The sequence below is a fragment of the Microchirus variegatus genome (assembly GCF_963457635.1).
Source record: "Microchirus variegatus genome assembly, chromosome: 6".
Taxonomy (NCBI): Eukaryota; Metazoa; Chordata; class Actinopteri; order Pleuronectiformes; family Soleidae; genus Microchirus; species Microchirus variegatus.
The window spans coordinates 32,066,131-32,085,860 of NC_139807.1; the positions used below are offsets into that span (position 1 = coordinate 32,066,131).

General features: G+C 42.5%; 2 protein-coding genes across 2 annotated transcripts; one reads left to right on the forward strand and one right to left on the reverse strand.

The window, feature by feature from the left end:
* The first annotated feature begins 2,076 nt into the window (after window positions 1–2,076).
* ctr9 (CTR9 homolog, Paf1/RNA polymerase II complex component) lies at window positions 2,077–9,711 on the forward strand. Its single transcript, XM_083891736.1, has 23 exons — window positions 2,077–2,207; window positions 3,116–3,214; window positions 3,313–3,552; window positions 3,644–3,761; window positions 3,843–3,932; window positions 4,027–4,283; window positions 4,382–4,489; window positions 4,573–4,809; window positions 4,889–5,107; window positions 5,209–5,392; window positions 5,476–5,564; window positions 5,649–5,834; window positions 6,342–6,429; window positions 6,523–6,671; window positions 6,758–6,874; window positions 6,961–7,106; window positions 7,220–7,291; window positions 7,994–8,129; window positions 8,250–8,402; window positions 8,499–8,641; window positions 8,730–8,823; window positions 8,932–9,044; window positions 9,142–9,711. Exons 1-23 carry the CDS (start codon window positions 2,163–2,165, stop codon window positions 9,557–9,559), a joined length of 3,501 nt encoding a protein of 1,166 aa, XP_083747862.1. The 5' UTR covers window positions 2,077–2,162; the 3' UTR covers window positions 9,560–9,711.
* A 1,356-nt stretch (window positions 9,712–11,067) lies between these two features.
* Window positions 11,068–19,168, reverse strand: eif4g2a (eukaryotic translation initiation factor 4, gamma 2a). The gene is made up of 21 exons (XM_083890648.1): window positions 19,016–19,168; window positions 17,579–17,688; window positions 17,385–17,441; window positions 16,462–16,587; window positions 16,271–16,373; window positions 16,039–16,170; window positions 15,891–15,957; window positions 15,651–15,802; window positions 15,453–15,563; window positions 15,183–15,365; window positions 14,931–15,072; window positions 14,681–14,844; window positions 14,490–14,597; window positions 14,267–14,377; window positions 14,064–14,168; window positions 13,769–13,984; window positions 13,409–13,667; window positions 13,127–13,331; window positions 12,836–13,044; window positions 12,281–12,402; window positions 11,068–12,205 (listed from the first exon to the last, which is right to left on the reverse strand). Exons 4-21 carry the CDS (start codon window positions 16,542–16,544, stop codon window positions 12,140–12,142), a joined length of 2,538 nt encoding a protein of 845 aa, XP_083746774.1. The 5' UTR covers window positions 16,545–16,587; window positions 17,385–17,441; window positions 17,579–17,688; window positions 19,016–19,168; the 3' UTR covers window positions 11,068–12,139.
* Between the last annotated feature and the right edge of the window lie 562 nt (window positions 19,169–19,730).

Genomic DNA, 19,730 nt, shown 5'->3' on the forward strand with positions numbered 1-19,730 from the left:
GGTCAATAAACTGTGCTATTTCACAACAACTATTAAAAGAAGAAGAAAATCCTGGCTCCAGATCAGTCTGCATCATCACCAAATGTGAATCACTTCTTCCTTAGGTCTTAACCTACATCCCCAGATAATTGCATCAAAATCAATCCTTTACTTTTTTGAATCATGCTGCTCAAACAAACAAAAACAACAGGCATGAAATGGCCAAAAATGTAAGATGTGAAGTGAAACCTGCTCACATGTGGTTTCTCCTCAAGAGACGACATATCATCCATCCGCTTACTGTCATCCTACACACAGGAAGAAAATGTGACACAGTATAGATTAACATGTCCTAAAAGTTACTAAACCATCAATTATTTTTCAGAGGAAACAAATCGTTGAATAGCTTCTTACTTCTCAGTGATCGTCGGTCCAATCTGAAGAAATGGTGACACAAAACATCACATTGTCATTATTGGTTGTCCTGTGTTGATCTAATTCACTGTGATGTTCGCACAGAACAATCCTGAAGATGCTCTTATGTGTGTATATGTGTGTGTGTGTCCCACACACACTTCTGCTTCACATCAAAAGCAGCTGACATCCTGCAGCCCCCCCACACCCTCACCCCCCCCACTCCCTCAGCCCACTTCTGTCAAAATGCTGCCCTGCAGAGCTCCGTGACAAAGATGATGTTGAAATTTAAATTCACTTGAAATTGGTTTACGTCCAGAATGACTGACATCTTTATTTCAGCTAAAATGAGAATACATTGTCTTGTTGTATAGGTGCAAATGTTACATGTTTGTTATTGTTACTGTGGAGGGTAACAAATACACACTGGAGTATTTTATTTTATGCAACTTTCTGTTTTCAATGGTTTCTTTACAAAGTTAAATCAGGTATATTAAGAGTTTTGCATGAAGAGATTACAAACACGACACTTCCTAATTAAGCTCCCCAACAATATGGCGATACAAATACAAACCCTTTGTCATTGTCCAGCAGACAAACATTTCTAAAGTTCACGAATTCACATGAGAATCGAGATTCTAAACGTCCACAGTTCTGAATCGATTCATAAAATTCAAAAATCTATTTTGAAAAACCACATAAAACACCAGTTTGTGTTATTTGTGTACAGTTTATTTTTGTAACTTCTGTGAGAAAAAGGCAGCTAGCCTAAAGTTTTATTTATGAAAGTTATTTTATTGTACAGGAAGTAAGTTTTTATTTGTTTTGAATGAATAAATGTGAACTTTTGTCTTAAGTTTGCCTTTGTGTGATCACATTATCTTATACAAACTCTATTGTTCTGATGCCATAATTTGCCTCAACACACTTTGCACGGTATCAATTTTTGAATCGAGAATCCATTTTGAATCGAATTGTGACCCTAAGAATCGGAATCGAATCGTGAGACACCCAAAGATTCACATCCCTAATTTCAATAATTCCAGTTTATCAAACAATTATACAGTTAAATAAAGTGTTCAGCATAATTAGTTGGGAATGTTCAACTATTGTTATCAGCATCATCATTATTATTATTATTATTATTTTCTGCCATATTAGAAATGCATTGAGGAAAAACTAGCATCACATGTGTACAATACTTCACACTTTTACCTTAACTCTGTTCCAAAGCCACCAAAGGCAAGAGTCCTTTGGAGCCTGTCAAACGACACAGACAGACAGAAAAACAGAAAAACAAACAAACAAACAAACAAACAAACAAACACGCAAACAAGCAAACAAGCAAACAAGCAAACAAGCAAACAAACTAACAAACGTCCCTGGATTTAATAGCTCAACCTGCTTAAACATGGCGACATAAACATGACTTCTTATCAATATTTCGATGTTATTTTCTAATGTACGACAGCATATTAAAGTGGACATGTTATACCGTGTTTTATTTATTTAAAAAACACATTTAAACCATCGTAAAAACCATATTAACGAAATATACAACCGCGTTTCCACCAGTGTCCCATTACGTCCCTGTCCTGGGGAACCAATGTTTGATGTGGTCTCTTTTTCTGGCCGGACACAAATTCGATTGCACTCCAACCCTTATTTGTTTCCTATCGGAAGCATGAAGTAAACCACTGTTACACCGCGGGGAGCAGATAGTTTTAAATTAATAAATCGGCTTTCAGGAGGATTTATCGCCAGCCACGATGTCCCGAGGCTCCATTGAGATCCCTTTACGGGACACCGATGAGGTAAAAAAACATTTAAAAAGGTGTTTTTTTGTGTGAAATGAATCTCGCCGCGCTAGACTGTTCCTCGATGCTAACGCTAGCTAGGATTAGTTCGTTAACGTTAGTGGCGTTTGATGTAAACACTCGTCTATGTCGAATCAGCAAAGACAGGCGTTATAACATGTGAACTACGTTTATAAATGTTAGCTCTGGTCACGATTTAAGTTATTTAACTGTACTCGGTCTCTGCTGTTTTATGGAAGTTTGTTAGAATATGTCGTATTTGTAGTTCTCTATTTCCCAGTCAATTCAATTAAATACAAAGGCTTACAGGTAAAGTTGGTGTGATTTAAAACAATAATGTGAATCGGTTTATATATCAGTAAATTATGTATTTCTGATTTGACAACAAACATTATTTTCATTCAAATAACATGTTTTTTGTTTTAGAAAGTTAGGATCTTAACTAAAACATCCCCTACTACCTGTGTTGTTGAAATTAAAACCTTACATTTTAAGCATGTTTAAGGAATAATTGAGTATATAGGCATCAAGGAACAATTTACATTTATTCCTATTCAAGCAGTCTTTGCAATATGTACACATCTGTTGTAATATGTAAATTGCAGTGATTGTAACTGTATGATATATTGTGTAGCTCTAGATTAAAACCCTTGATGATGTGAATCTTTGCCTTTAAAACGACAGTAAACTGCTTGATTGTGTGTTGGTTTTTCACACTGATGAAAAATCCTTAAATGCCATAAAATACATACTAATTTCTTTGAATATACTCGATAAAAGGACAGTTATCACAGTTTAAGCGGCGACGCTGTAAAAATCTTTACCAACCCCTTGTTCTAAACAAGTCTTGTTTACATACAGTATGTTGTTGACACTCTGTAATGTAAACTAATTGCATCTCGCAGGTCATTGAGCTCGACTTTGACCAGCTGCCAGAAGGAGACGAGGTCATCAGTATTCTGAAGCAGGAGCATACGCAGCTGCACATATGGATCGCCTTGGCGGTGAGTCTTAATGTTGTTTACAGTGACAGTGTCATAAAGATACGGACGACACAAATCCAAAGTGATTCATGTATGTCGCGTTTGTTGTTTGTACTCAGCTGGAGTACTACAAGCAGGGCAAAACGGAAGACTTTGTCAAGCTTTTAGAAGCCGCTCGCATCGACGGAAACCTGGACTACAGAGACCACGAGAAAGACCAGATGACCTGTTTGGACACGCTGGCTGCGTATTATGTCCAGCAAGCGCGGAAAGAGAAAAACAAAGATGCCAAGAAAGAGCTCATCACGCAGGCCACGCTGCTGTACACCATGGCAGACAAGATCATCATGTACGATCAGGTAAGAAACGTGTCCGTCAGCTAAAAAAAACTGCTGCGACTGCTGTTTTTTTACATTTCTATAAAATGTTAAATGCTCTTGTGTCACTTAGAACCACTTGTTGGGAAGAGCCTGTTTCTGTCTGCTGGAAGGAGACAAGATGGACCAGGCTGATGCTCAGTTCCACTTTGTCCTCAATCAGTCCACCAACAACATCCCTGCTTTACTTGGTAAAATATCAAAGTGACGGAGATTGATCTGCTGTGATTGACTGAACTATTCTAATTCACATCATCATTGTTGTTCAACAGGTAAAGCTTGCATCTCCTTCAATAAAAAGGACTATAGAGGAGCACTAGCATACTACAAAAAGGCTCTACGTACAAATCCTGGATGCCCAGGTAAACAACCAAGTCATCACATGAGTTCAGATAATGGATTGTTTCGGTAACATATAACTCATCCCTTTATCTCTTTTTGTCTCTCTCTTACCAGCGGAGGTAAGACTGGGCATGGGTCACTGTTTTGTGAAGCTGAGCAAACTGGAGAAGGCTCGCCTGGCCTTCGGTCGTGCCCTCGAGCTGAACTCAAAGTGCGTGGGAGCGCTCGTCGGTTTGGCCGTGTTGGAGCTCAACAACAAGGAGGCGGACTCCATCAAGAACGGAGTGCAGCTCCTGTCGAGGGCGTACACCATCGACCCCAGCAACCCCATGGTGCTCAACCACCTCGCTAACCACTTCTTCTTCAAAAAGGTAAACACGGGTTAAATTAACCCTTTTAAACCATTACACACATCTAAACCCGTGTCCTTAAGCTCTTACTCATGACTGTGGTGTGTGTTTCCTGTCAGGACTACGGTAAAGTGCAGCATCTGGCCCTCCACGCCTTCCATAACACTGAAGTTGAAGCCATGCAGGCCGAGAGCTGTTACCAGTTAGCTCGCTCCTTTCACGTACAGGTAAGCTCCGCCCCAGAGGCGTGCCAGCGTGCTGCTCATTTTCCTTGTTGTGTTTACACTAAAATCTGGACTTTTCTCTTCAGGGGGATTACGACCAAGCATTTCAGTATTACTACCAGGCCACTCAGTTTGCCTCGTCCACCTTCGTGTTGCCCTTCTTCGGTTTGGGACAGATGTACGTGTACCGGAGAGACAAGGAAAACGCAGCACAGTGCTTCGAAAAGGTCTTAAAGGCCTATCCCAATAACTATGAAACCATGAAAATCCTGGGCTCGCTCTACGCAACATCTGACGACCAGGAGAAGAGAGACATTGCCAAAGTAAGTATCCTCTCACTGAACGCAATGTCGACGTGTCTGTAGAGAGATATTTTTAACCTGGATGTGTTTGTTTTCTAAGGGTCATTTAAAGAAGGTAACGGAGCAGTATCCCGACGATGTGGAGGCGTGGATTGAGCTGGCGCAGATCTTGGAGCAGACGGACATCCAAGGAGCGCTGTCTGCTTACGGCACAGCCACTCGAATTCTGCAGGAGAAGGTGCAGGCTGACGTTCCTCCTGAGATTCTCAACAACCTGGGCGCTCTTCACTTCAGACTGGGGAATCTGGGAGAAGCTAAGGTAACTAACGACACGCACCAGCCCCGACTGTAGCCACAGCGGATGGCGTTGCAATAAATCTACATCGCGATAAAAAACAAACAATGCTGCCATTTCTACAGAAATATTTCCTGGCGTCTCTGGACCGCGCCAAAGCTGAGGGGGAGCACGACGAGCATTACTACAATGCCATTTCTGTCACCACCTCCTACAATCTGGCCCGTTTGTACGAGGCCATGTGTGAATTCCACGAAGCTGAGAAACTCTACAAAAACATTCTCAGGGAGCATCCCAACTACGTGGACTGTAAGCACGACACACACTAAAAAACAAAGATGGTGTGAAACCATTTCTTGTCTGAAATACCTTCGACATGTTTTGTCTCACAGGTTATTTGCGTCTTGGAGCGATGGCTCGAGACAAAGGCAACTTTTACGAAGCGTCAGACTGGTTCAAAGAAGCCCTGCAGATTAACCAGGTACTTCTGTTTGGTCTGTTTTAACGCCGACAAACGAAGTCTGACGCTAAACTGTCATCGTCTGACGTTTGCTCTGTGGTGCAGGATCATCCCGACGCCTGGTCCCTGATCGGAAACCTTCACTTGGCAAAACAGGAGTGGGGTCCGGGCCAAAAGAAGTTCGAACGTATCCTGAAGCAGCCGTCCACGCAGAACGACACATACTCCATGTTGGCTCTGGGCAACGTTTGGCTGCAGACGCTGCACCAGCCAACCAGAGACAGAGAGAAGGTTTTTATTTAATTGTTATTAAGCTTCTGCCTTGATGTGAAACACGCTGACGTCCTCTATAAATAGCACTTACATGCACACTTACATATTAAAGTGATTATGCATTCTTAAATGTTACTCACTGGTAACTTTACGTTATGTTTTCCCAGCTGCAAACCTGTCGTCTTATATGGAAAACATCAATCACTTAATATATACTTTAATGTCCCACAGGGATGTTTGTCTTTGACTCCTCATAACACAATAAAAGCAATAATAATAACGATCATAACACAATAAAGGCACTAATGGAGCAGTTAAAAACACACCATAAAAAACATTGCACATCCCTTTGGCCCCGAGCAGCCGTATTTAAAAAGTCTAACAGATGAAGGAGGTTTTAAAACGATTATGTTCAATACCTGCTGGGACTCTTATTCTGTGTGGACGACACAGAATAAGATTCACGGCTCGGTCACTCGTTATCACCTATGTGACGTCTTGGTATCTGTGATTCTGTCCCGACAGGAAAAGAGACATCAGGATCGAGCGCTGGCCATTTACAAACAAGTCCTGCGAAATGATTCCAAGAACCTCTACGCCGCCAACGGCATCGGTCAGCACAGCTTTCAATGTTGTTGTTTCCGTTGTCATTCTTTAGTCTTTAGTGTACGACAACACTGCACGTGACACACATGGTTCTCTGCAGGTGCCGTCCTCGCCCACAAGGGTTACTTCAGAGAGGCTCGCGACGTCTTCGCTCAGGTGAGAGAGGCCACGGCGGACATCAGCGACGTCTGGCTGAACCTGGCTCACATCTACGTGGAGCAGAAGCAGTACATCAGCGCCGTGCAGATGGTGAGACGCTCGTACGGGATAAGCGTTTAATAACCGCGATAGATGGAGTTTGGAAATACAGTGAAATATGTTCGTCTGCTCCACAGTACGAGAACTGCCTGAAGAAGTTCTACAAATATCAGAACACGGAGGTGCTGCTGTACCTCGCGCGGGCGCTTTTCAAATGTGGTAAACTCCAGGACTGCAAGCAGATGCTACTGAAGGTAAAATAAAGAGAAAATGTTCCAAATGTTTGACGCAAAACAATACGCAAATGTTTAACGTCTTTTTTTGGTGCGTTACAAACCAGGCGCGTCACGTGGCGCCCAGCGACACCGTGCTGATGTTCAACGTGGCCCTGGTGCTTCAGAGACTGGCCACGCTGGTGCTGAAGGACGAGAAGAGCAACCTGAAGGCCGTGCTCAGCGCCGTCAAAGAGCTCGAGCTGGCTCACAGGTACCGACACGGACGACACTCCACATACTGTATCCTCTGCTCGGTCTCATTTATGATCTGTTTTCTCAGCCCGTTAATCCCCTTTCCTCCTCCTCCTCCTCCTCCTCACACAGGTATTTCAGCTACCTCAGCAAGTCTGGAGACAAGATGAGGTTTGACCTTGCTCTTGCAGCTTCTGAAGCAAGGTCAGTGTGAATCCATCCTCGTGTTACATGCCAACACAATCTTCTTCTTTTCCTTTGGACTGCTCCCTTCGCCACAGCGAATCAACCTGTATCCTCCTCCTCTCTCACACCCTCTAACTTCATGTCGTCCTTCACTACATCCATACATCTTCACTGGTCTTCCTCTAGACCTCGTGCCTCTATTCACTCTCCCTCCTCTGTACATGACCAAACCATCTCATTCTGACCTCTCTGACCTCATCTCCAAAACATCTATCCATGTTTTCCGTTCCTCTCATGAACTCATTCCTGATCCTCTCCATCCTCGTCACTCCCAAAGAGAACCTCAACATCTTCATCTCTGCCACCTCCAGCTCTGCTTCCTGTCTTTTTCCTCAGTGTCACTGTCTCTAGAGCACACAGCATCGCTGCTCTCACCACTGTAATATAACACAATGTAGGGTATATATATATAAACATATATGTCAGGGAAAGCATTGCATATAAAAGGCGTATTTCAAGGCTACAAAAACCAACTGATTTTATAATTAAATCCATCACACGCCCACACAAACGTACGTCCGAGTCGTGTATTCAATCAAACGTACGTCCGAGTCGTGTATTCAATCCTCCTAAATGTTACGCTCACCGTGATTTATAGTTGCCGTTGTCTACCATTGTATATAACATCACTATGGTATGGATGTGTTGTGGTTATTACAGACAGTGCTCCGACTTGCTGAGTCAGGCTCAGTACCACGTGGCAAGAGCCAGGAAGCAAGATGAGGAGGAGAAGGAGCTCCGGGCCAAACAGGAGCAGGAGAGGGATTTACTGCGGCAGCAGATGAAACAGGAACAGGTAAAAAAAAAAAAAAAAAAAAAAAAAAACCTCTGTCCAACAATAGGAAACAACAACCATGTCGTGGTTTCTCATGTTTGGCGTCAACTGTCTGGTTTGTCGCCCTCGACTGATCCGTAGGAAGAAAAACGGAGCAGAGTGGTGGAGGAGCAGAAGAAGCTCCTGGAGCAGAGAGCTCTGTACGTGGAGAAGACCAAGAACCTGCTCACCTTCGCAGAAGGTTCGAAGGAATCCTCCAAAGAGAAGAAGAAGGGAGGCAGCGGTGGAGGACGCGTGAGTCTCAGAAACCGGCAGCGCGATCTTAAACCGTATGGAAATCAGCGCCGTCGGTAATATATATGTTTTTTTTTTTTTTTTTTACCCTCACAGCGTAAGAAAGGAGGAGACATGGACGAGTTTGTCAACGATGACTCTGACGAGGATCTTCCAGTGAGGAAGAAGAAGAGGAAGAGCGGGAGCGGCAGTGAGCAGGAGGAGGGCGAGGATGGAGAGAGGAGGAAGAAGAGGAGGAGGTGACTCTACTGTAGTGAAGGCCAAATGTTGACTGTTAAATCGTTAAAAAAAAATGCACAAATTAATGACCATTTTTTCCTGTTCCAGACCAACTAGAGGAAATGACGACAGTGATGACGAAGACGGCGACTCGCGGCCCAGGAAGCAGCGTAAACCCAAAGAACGCAAGAGGATCGAGAGGGTAATTTTTTTTTTGTATTTCACCATTTCTCTCTCTTATTATAATTAAATATATAAAAAATAACGTTGTATGAGCTAACTTGTTGCTTTTTCCATTTCTCACACGTAGTCCAAACCTGAGCGTTTGCCACCGTCTCTCAAAGGGAAGATCAAGTCCAAGGCCATTATCTCCTCTTCTGAATCATCTTCAGATGAGGATGGACTGAAAATAGCAGAGGACAGGTAAAAAAAAAACAAGTCAGATTTTTCTTCTCCAACAAGTGCTGGAAACTCGACAGAAATTCGACACAACATTGATTTTTTTTTCCCCCCAAAACAGGAACCAGAGAGACAGCGGTTCAGGATCCGACGATGGGGGAGGCCACACGAAGCGCATCGCCTCCGACAGCGACTCAGACGGGGGGAGGAACCCCTCGGGCAGCGAGGCGGGGGGCAGCCCCCGGCGCTCAGCGGCCAGCCCCAGACGCTCCGCGGGCTCCGACGACGACTCGGGCAGCGACCGCCCGGCGAGGAAGCGCAGGGTGCTGCGGCAGTCCGACTCGGAGCAGTCGGACAACGAGAGCAAGAAGAGCCGATCGGGATCGGACGGGTCTCGGCCCGCTTCGCCCGCCGCGGTGTCGGACCGAGGATCCGACCGACGATCCGAGGCGGGCTCAGACAACGAGGGCTCGCCGCGGCGCTCCGACAACGCCTCCGAACCCGAGGCCTCCAACAACGACGCGTCAGACAGCGATTAAACTCTCCTCATAGACTTGTCCCACATCTGCATTTTTTTACTTTATATTCAAAGTGGGGATTCAAAGTGTCCGTAACGCGTCGACTCGGATTAGAGAAGTATTTTTTTTTTTTCTCGGTTCAGCCGTTTTTATTTCTCGCGTCTCAGTAGAAATGTCTCATCGCGGTTTGTTTTGCTAACGGTGTTCACTAATAAAAGGTGTAAACATCACTTTTCTATCCACGTCAGACGAGAGACGCCGACTTGAAACGAATGAAGACGCGTCAACAAAATGTTGAATAAAAAGAAAGAAAAGACTTTGGTATGGTGTCGAGTCATTTCGAGAGAACTGAAAAACAACTTTTTTTCATCCATTATGTAAATGAATCAAGTGATGAAAACTTTCGACTGGTGTAACCAGTTTGTCTCGGTAAGTTTTCTGTAACTTATCATATACTTAATCTTGCAGCTTAACCTTTAACCCTTAAAACAGAGCATTTTTGCTGCTTTTTTCCACGTTTAAACATTCTCTGTGTATATACACAGAGGCTATAAGAACAAGCAGTATAGAGCTTCTTATATCCTTTTTTCCCAGCACAACCTAGACCAGACATGTCGATGAAAATTAAATTATAAAACATGCATTCATTTGCAAAAATTCATTAGAAAAAGGTCAGAGAGGAAAATCTTCACATTATCAAATGCTGTGCCCTTGTTAAGAAAAAAACAAAACAAAAAAAAACTTCATAGTATAACTATATAAACATACCTGAGCAAAAAGTACTCAAATGTTTGATGAAATACGTCACAGTCAAAGTTCACTTGGTTCGTTTTTATGAACAAAAACAGTAATTATTGCTACTTTATCGCTATTAAAAATGCGATATAAAAACCAATCATAACCTCAACTCGATACACATTTTTTAAAGCATGAATATGTGAACTGTAAACGCACACACCGAGGAAGTCCATATAAGGAGTTGTGTATAATTCGCACAGAAAATTACCATTGTTGTACCTGCTGCACAGAAGTTGTAAAAACATGTAAAAGTACTATTCAATAAGTAATAATATATTGAAAAACACTCAAGTTCAGAGTTAAAATAGGTTCAGGGTAAATGCGCCTGAATCCTGACGTTAATTTAAACAAATTTTTTAGACCATTTCAATATTTCCCCAAAATATTTTAAGACCTCATCGCCATTTCACGCTGTAAACAGCATATTATTTAACTTGCAAAACAGTTTTAGTTTGCAATTGAATCTATAAAGCACAACCATACAAGGGAACTCATAAGGTGGAAAGGATAAATTAAGGAAAGCGTGTACACGCAGCCGAGTCGATATTGCAGGGCGAGCGTCCCGGGACATCGTTTTTAAGAAACGCTTAGATGAAAATAAACACATAAAATTCCAATTAAGACTTTAAATTCTCTTTAAGGCCTTAATTTTCAGACACTGTAGTTAAAACCCAAAAGCAGCGATTAAAAATAACCTTCAGGACAAAAAGCGTTTTAACTGTTAAACTTTATTCAAGCTTGATCTGTAGTTGTACACCCAAAGTTTCGTTGTCACTCCAAAATTGTTTAAGTGTACACATACAGTACATTCTTTGTAATTTTGTGAGGATAAAAAGACAATTTAAAAACTTGACAAATATGGCAAACAGACTTAAAATATCCACATGTGGTGGTGAACAGCTAGCACAGGAAACTAAGCTTTGGCTGCCTCAGTGTTGAAACCGAGCCGTTCAAGTATAGTCTGAGATTCATTAGAGGTATATCCATATTAATGATAAATTAAAAAAAAAAAGCAAAGGCCACACAGATTCATTCCTAACAGCACAAAAGTTTCAGACATTATAAAAACTCTTGATTCATTTAACTTATAGTGGGGGGAGACTGTAAATGACGCTGTGCAAATAAAACGGGCCATTATTGCGACCGAGTCGTCATCGTAAACCGGGGTCGAGATTTGAGTCGAGACAAAATGGTCTGTTTCATGCACAAGAAAAACCATTATTACCGAGGGATCTAAAAACTCAGGGTTTGACGTAACAAATCAAAAAAAGGGAAAGTGTAGTTCACTATTGCAACGACTCAAGATGTTGAGCAAAGTGCATCTAAAAACTGATTCACAAATGCTGATAAAACACTGAGGAAAAGCCTCGTTCGCTGTGTGTCGGAGCCTCGTCTCTCTTTGTAAACAGTTTCAGCAGCACTTGGTGACTCCTGATAAAAATGGGTCAGGTGTTCGGCGCTGGCACATGTTCCTGCAAAATACCGCCCAACTGTTAAGAAAACATAACCCAGGATGATTGAAATGTATAAAATATCTACTGTACGACATCAGACGACGGGGGGGAGAAAAAAAAAGAGGAAAACCATTAAATACAAGGATGGTGAAGCTGGCTTGATCTGGCTAACTTTCATGGTGAAACAAGTTGTAACAGTGGCTGAAAATAAAGAAAGGAGAAAAGAATCATGGGAGAAGGGGGAGGAGTTAACTTTAGACAGGGAGGGGCATGGACCAAAAAAGAAAAGAAAAGAAAGAAAAGAAAGAAAGAAATTGCATCCTGATAACACATGGCTCTGGCTTGTTCCTCAGAAATCTTCCTCCTCAGACTCCTCCTCTTCTGCAGTCTCCAGCCAAGTCAACCACTGGTTCACCTGAGACACAAATACAACATTAGTTACACTGTACAGAAGACGCTGACCCATACCGACGTATTTGTTATACATTACCTGAAATAATGCTTTCCCCTTTCCCGGGTACTCCTGGGTGATGTCTTCTTTCCATGACAGGAAGGCCTCCTCTTCGATTATCTCCATGTCGTAAAAGTTGACAAAGTAGCGCAGCAACATGCCTAAAAACACAAGAGCGGGAACTGTCATTTAAAGAGTCTACACCACATGCGTGTCAAACTCAAGGCCCGGGGCCCAGATGTGGCCCAACACGTCATTTTATGTGGCCCACGAGTGATTAATACGTCTTAAGAATATGTGCTAAAATAGGTCTGTGCTGCTTTAAGGCATGCGTGGAACATAAACTACATTTCCCACAATGCGTGGCGATTGTTACCCGCAAAGTGACAAGATCACATTGTATGATTGTATATGTTACAGAGTAGTTACCTTTATATTTATAATAAATTATATATTTGGTTACATTTGGCCCTTTGAGGGTAACCATTATACTGATGTGACCCTCAGTGAAAATGAGTTCGACACCCCTGGTCTACACTATAGATATAACCGGACCTGCAGCACTTGAATAAGGAAGTAATGGAGTGTTGGTACCTTTAGGGAAGCCTTTGGTGTTGCAGTGGACCTGCAGGGCGTAGAGCGCGGCCACCTGAAGGTAGACGTGATCGTGGAGGAACTTCTGCATCACCGGCTTGAAAGACAGCAGCAGCTGCTTCTCCTCGTCCAGCTGCTCCTTGCTCGGTGACGCGAGCTGCTCTTCGTCATCGTCGGGGTTGAGCTCATAAGCGATGTACTGCAAGAAACTGGAAGACGACAAGATTGTCATTAATCCACTGCCCAAAACAAAAAAAACACTAGAGTCGTGTCACTGTGCCGGTGCCGTACCTGGTGACCAGGATGTTGACAAAGCCTTTGTCGGTGTGGAGTTTAGTAGAGATGTTGTCCTTGATCCACTTGTAGATGGACTGTGGAGACGGGTCGACCTTGATCTGCTTCAGCAGCTCTTTTTCCAGTTTCATCAGTGGGAACAAGAAGCTGAGACTTTTGCCCTCCAGAATCTCCAGCATCCTGTCCTTGTTCTGGTCGATTTCTACACAAGTGTAGTAAAAGGTAAAATTTACCCCTACGTAAATAATAGAAACACGGACATATCGGTCATGGACGTACCAGGCAGCATCTTCTGCATGTTGATTTTACTTTGCTGGAACAAGTCGGCCAGCCAGTCGCGGTCCTTCAGTTTGACCATCTGCTGCAGGCAGAGCAGGAAAAGTGGGAAGTGCGCACCGTTCTCCAGGTGATGGGCCAAATCTGCGATGCCGACCAGGTCCGCGATGATCGCACGCGCTGCAAACTGTGCCAGGTAAGACTTCACTAATGGGATTTCTTCTTCAATCTTAGGACACTGTTCCAGGACACTCAAAAAGGCCTGTAAAAAAAAAAAAAAACAGAAATTTAACACCAAATAACATCCAGACACGTTCATTAATGCTTCATATTCCTAAAAACCTCGAATGCTACAACACTGACCGACAGCAGGGTTTCGCCGGGGACGAGGCCCTCTGTGCAGAGTGCATGGATCAGGGTGCTGGAGTGTTCTTTATCCTCGTCTGAGCGATCCAGAGAGTGAATGATGATCTTGATCAGCATCTCGGACAAAAAGTACTTGGGAGCCTTCATGTCCTTCACAGCGTTCAAAGCCTCTTCAGTGTTCTTGTTATTCAGGTAGTCCGCTAGCAGTGTCTCCTAAAAAATGAAACGGACCGGTGAGATTTAACGTGTACAGACTCTAAACGGACAGATTATCATCCAGTCAGGAACTTACCGTCATTTTGTGCAGCTCTTCCTTTGTGGGAGGAGCTTTTTTAACCGACTTTGATGGTTTTTCCTGAATAGGAAGAGGATTGGTCTTCAAGCCGAGCTGAGGAGCCTACAAGGGAAAAAAACAAAAACGCATGAGTGCACGTTCCTGGAAACGACCATGCAACATGCTAATTTTAAAAGTTTATACGTTTTTAAAAAGGTTACCTGTCCCAGTGCTAAACCTTGGGCACTTTGTGGGATCATGGTCATCTGTGGCTGCAGCTTTGGCACTTGTTTTTTGCTCAAGATGAAAGACTGTGCTGGCCTCAGACTGATCTAAAGAGGGGGAGAAAAAAAAAGACAAGAGTTTATGATAAATAAAAAAGGACCAGGATCACATGCAACAGTCAAAGAAACGTGCCGATACCAGAACAGAGGAAAGTTGTACCTCATCAGCATTAAGTTTTCCTTTCTTGCTGAACCGTGAGGACATATCCTTAGACTGCATCGGACCTGAGTGATTCTGTTTATGGTTGAAAACTGGTGAACTTTGTCCCTGTCAAAGAGAATTCACAGCACAAGAGTTAATAACAATGACACAGATTTTACCGTGACAAAGACAAACGGAACAATATGTACCTGATTTGTTTTTATGAACGGTTTGCTTCCTGCTTCAAACTGAGGTTGGTGTGAAGCGTTGCCATTTCCAATATGTCCATTGAAGAGTGGGTTTGTGCGGTGACGTCCCATGGTTGGTGAATAGTGGTCCTGAATGACTCCTGGACCTGTACCAATGCCACTTCCTACACGGCAGCAGAGTAAAAATCATTAATTAACTCGGACACGTTGGCACAACTTTTTGTACCAGTTTAAAAATCACACGACTTACCAGGCATCTGTCCAAACATATCAGCCAGCCCACCGAGCATTTCCCGGTCAAACTTGATTCTTGACGGCAGGAAGGAGGAACTGTCCATGAAGTAGTCGTTCCTCATTGCATCGTTTGGAGGTGGAATAAACACGCCCAAATCCTGCAAAGACAAAACAGAAGTTATGGTTTAAAAACGCAGATTACAGACTTTTATATTGTTTATCAGCCTGTGATATATGGAGCCACAGGGTGATCCTAAACAGCACTGACCTTTACTGCATCCTGACGAACTTGGCTGATCGTCTTTGGTCCGTTGTCGACATACGCCTTGCGGGCTATCCAGTTGTTAGCGCGCAGCTCCACCGTGTTCTGCAGCAGGAAACGAATCCTCGCAGGCAGGTCCTTGTTGTTTATTAAGGACTTCATGCGGCTAAAGTACTGATTCATCAAGGACTGAAAGGGGAGTTTTTCCCAGTTAATAAACCGCTCAAAGGAAATTTTTAGGATGAAACTGTAATTTGGAGGTTTGCATAGACTCACCCTGGCCTTTTCGTGATCAAGCTTAGGTCCCACTGTTTTCATTATCTGACAGAGGCATTCCAAATCATCCCCCATATCCACAAATTGAACCCTTTTCTTCTTCTCCAAGAGCTGAAGCAGCAACGAAAAACAAGAAATGTTATCAATGATGATAATGTTATCATGCCTACACTTAAAATGCGAGTCAACGAGACGTACCGTTTTAATACACTTGTGAAGGATCGATTCGTGGATAAGGCTGAGTTTGCCAAGTTCGCCGATGAATTTGATGTTGCCCAGCATCTTGATCTTTGCAATATTTCGCTGCTCCTCCTCCTCAGGGGTGAGTGGAGCATCATGTTTGTCAAAGACTACAGAAGAAAAGACAGTTAAGGAACAACTCAAACATAAAAATAGACAACATGTGTACCAGCCATGGATATCAAACATGACACTTACTGTCAACATTTCTGGCACGGTTCTCAAACTCATCTTGAAGCTTGGAAATCAGAAGCCGTCTGAAGGTCTGTAAACAAAACAAAATCAAGGTCTTGTTCAAATCTAGACATCCCCAAAACTATTAAACACATTAGAAACAAAAACTTACAGTATTCTGCTTTTGTGTTGCTTGACTTTCTGTTGTTGGAGGTTCGAAGTTTGGTGCATCCTCAGACAAGCGGCGACATAGCTGAGCGTATAACTGGCTGTACTTGGGCTCTTCCAGGGCTTTGTCAACAATCTGTTAGACGGTGGCGGCAACGACAACAGATTACATCTCCATTGTAACATGTCAACGGGATAACAGACGGAGAGAGAGAAGGTTAAAGATATAAACTCACCAACAAGATGGTTCCCTTCAAGACAACTTTTGATTCTACGCCCACATTGAGGAGCTCCAGACATAGTTTGTCAAACTTCTCAGGAGTCAACTTATTAAGGATGCTAATGCAGAGAAACGAGGACAGGTGGTTAAAAACAAGACACCAACGATAACGTTAACCACAGGTACATTGTCGGTGTGTAGACTTACCCTCTCACTTTCCTGAAGGTTGCGTCATTTAGCCCGTTGTCTTTGGAGGGGATGGCATCTCGTCTAGTGCATCGAGAAGGCATCCATCTCTGAACGCTAGAACCTGGAGTCTTCCCCAGGAACTCGCTGTGATAAACACAAAAAGCAGCACGATGTTACAATACAGACACTTTAATAAAGAAAAGGCAACCATGTATGTGGCCCTGTCTCACTGCAGCTGAGTAACAACGACCGTGTTAAAACTTATTGGCAAGGTCATGAAAATGATCAAATTATGAAACAGTGTAGCAGACAAATTTTATTTTTAAATCTTTCATAGTTATAATTCAGGTCATGCGTTTAATGCTTTTAAGCTTGTTTTAATTTGGGCATTTTTGTGACCCGGGGTGATAAAAACTGATCATGGGTTGTCGTCTACACATGCTGTCCCTAACCAAAGGCAGCTAACATGTAAATGTTTCACAACAAAAGAACAAAATGGCCAAATCAGGATCAAAACTAACAACTTTATTTATAATCAAACTGCTGTGTTGATTTTAACAATGACAAAGAATAATAGCTCATGGAGATTCTTTTGTCCAAAAAGGCAGGCTTTTAGTCTAATGGTACAAAATGAGGCGCTGGAGACTCTTTTGCTAAAGCATAACTTAACAGTGAACCATGTTAAATCGTCCACAAATCATTTTTCTGTCGCTGGTGATTGAAGCTTCTTCTCTACAAAGAACCCAAAAAAATTCCCTTTAAACCAAGACACAAATCAGTGGTGGAGAAGCAATACAGAGGCACCAAGATTCCCAAATGAAATGACATAAAAGACCCGTGCAAGAATGAAAATTAAGACCAAAATAAGAGGCGTATAACTAATTACTAAGTGCTCCAAATGAAAAGGAAAAACTTATGGGAAAAAAATTTAAATAAATCACCTGTTGCCGACAGTCTTGGGATAGTGCTGAGGTGCACCCCCACCTCCTCCCCCTACACTGTGATACCAAAAAGAAAAAAAAGGAATACTTTAACTCTCCATATAAGTCGAGACCCCAAGTTTTAAATGTGAGCCGTTTTAAGCGTGTTTTACACTAAAATATATATATTTAGTGAGCGCGATTGTGTGCAATACCTGAAACGAGAAGGACCCCCTGTTGCGACGACACTCTCCACTTTGGCGGCTTGACAAATAATACCTGAAAAGAATTAATGACTGGGTATGGTGAAGGAAAAAAAGCGGACCTGGAAGAACAGACAAAAAACACAATAGATGAGCACAGACATTATGGGGAGAGGAAAACACAAAGAAATGTGCAAAAATCCCAATATGAAACAATGCAATTAACAAACCACAAAGTACTTGTTTTATTTAGAATTAGCACATGCACATACAGGTTAGAAACTACATCTTAATGATCCACCCTCAAATTAGATTACAGGTTTTAATAGGCGATGGTGACTAACAATAACATGTTTATCCAGGAAGCTAAATTCAAGGCGTTTACAGCTCGTACAAGGCCTGTGGAGCCACAGCAGTTCGGCGATCCTCAAGAACCCGACAATCGTCTGAAACTGACATCCGAGGTGTTGGATTTAATTATTTTTAATACACTATACGGTTGATTTTTTAAAATAACTTTAACCACTGCGCACATGAGCGCAAACACGTGTCCGTACAAGAATGCGAGCCGGGCAGGTTAGCCTAGCACACACACAAAGATGGAGATCGTGTGTCGACGTTCATTTCCTAATTACTTTGTCCCATCTCATCGCGTTAACGCAAACAACATCGACCGCAACCACTTCTCCCCAACATATAACCGAACACCGATGTGGATTAACCCGACGGTTTCACCTAAATGTGAACCCCCCAACCCCCCGACAGTGGAGGGCAACTCCGAAGAGGAAGCACTGGAAACACCACCCGAGGGAGGGAGAAGCGGATTTCGAAACATGACCTGGATTACATATGCGTACTCTGTGATATAGTCCGATTAAGGCAATAAAACATGTAACACAACACACACCGAGGCTATTCTTTAACACGAGTGCCATTTTCAAACACTATGAACTAAGAAAAAAACACATTTTAACCGTGTATGTCCCATCGTTAATATACATTTAAAAAAAATAAAAACAGGTAATCACAAATATTTAATTAACAGAGGAAGTGTGTGTAAATCCGTGTATTAAACTCTATTATATGTCGATGAAACAACAGCTGATTTTATAAGGTCTTTGTTCAGACACCGGAAGTCGACACAGCAACGTCTGAAGGGGGGGGTTCTGTAGGCCGCCGGTGAGCTAATGGCTAACAGGCGATAAACAACTTACAGGCACCGGGTGCGCTTTTTATCAACTTAAAACCGTCACAAGACAACGTTATCGTGTCAAACGTCAAAAACACCAGTTAATACTTTTAAACTATACGTGTTAACGCTTCGTTCACGACGTAAAAAAACAAAAAACCTAGAACAAAGTTGCTGCTCGGCCGAGTTCGGTTAGCTAACGTTAGCCACGCACGGAGGAGAAGAAGAAGAAGGGGAAAAAAGAAGCTTTCGTATCTTACCTTTACAAAAGGACCGTCAGCTTTATTGTTGTCTTGGCAGACCAAGAGATGAATAAATAAATAAATACAGGGGGAAACAAACGTGGGCTCAAACGGTCGTGTCGAGGTTTTCTCGCAGTAAAACGGCAGATACACGACGACACAGTTGTGGCAGCTACCGGCCCCGGTGGAGAAAGACTGTTCACTGAGCGTCTACGTCATGTGAAGCAGCGCTTTTGTAAGGCGGCTGTGGCCGACGTCATCCCAGGACACTGACGTCACAAAGAACACATTTCAAATCAAGATAAATCAAAGAGCATTTTACAAAGAACACCGTGTCAAGGAAATCGTGTGCCATCGATAAAGTTGATATGATCATTTATATTCACCAAAATGACAGTTGTTTAAACTGTTTCAAGCCGGCTAACGATTAGTTAATGGTTAATTGTTTCAGCTCGAGATTTCGTACCATGGAACATACTTGAAATGTTTTTGTTTTTTTAGTTCGACTGGAAATTTTGTGTAAAATTATTGTTAATATTGACAGTACATATAACAACACCAATGTTCTATCTATCTATCTATCTATCTATCTATCTATCTATCTATCTATCTATCTATCTATCTATCTATCTATCTATCTATCTATCTATCTATCTATCTATTAGCTTAAAGTTATCTATCTATCTATTAGCTTAAAGTTATTGGTTAGTTTAAAGTTATCTATCCATTAGCT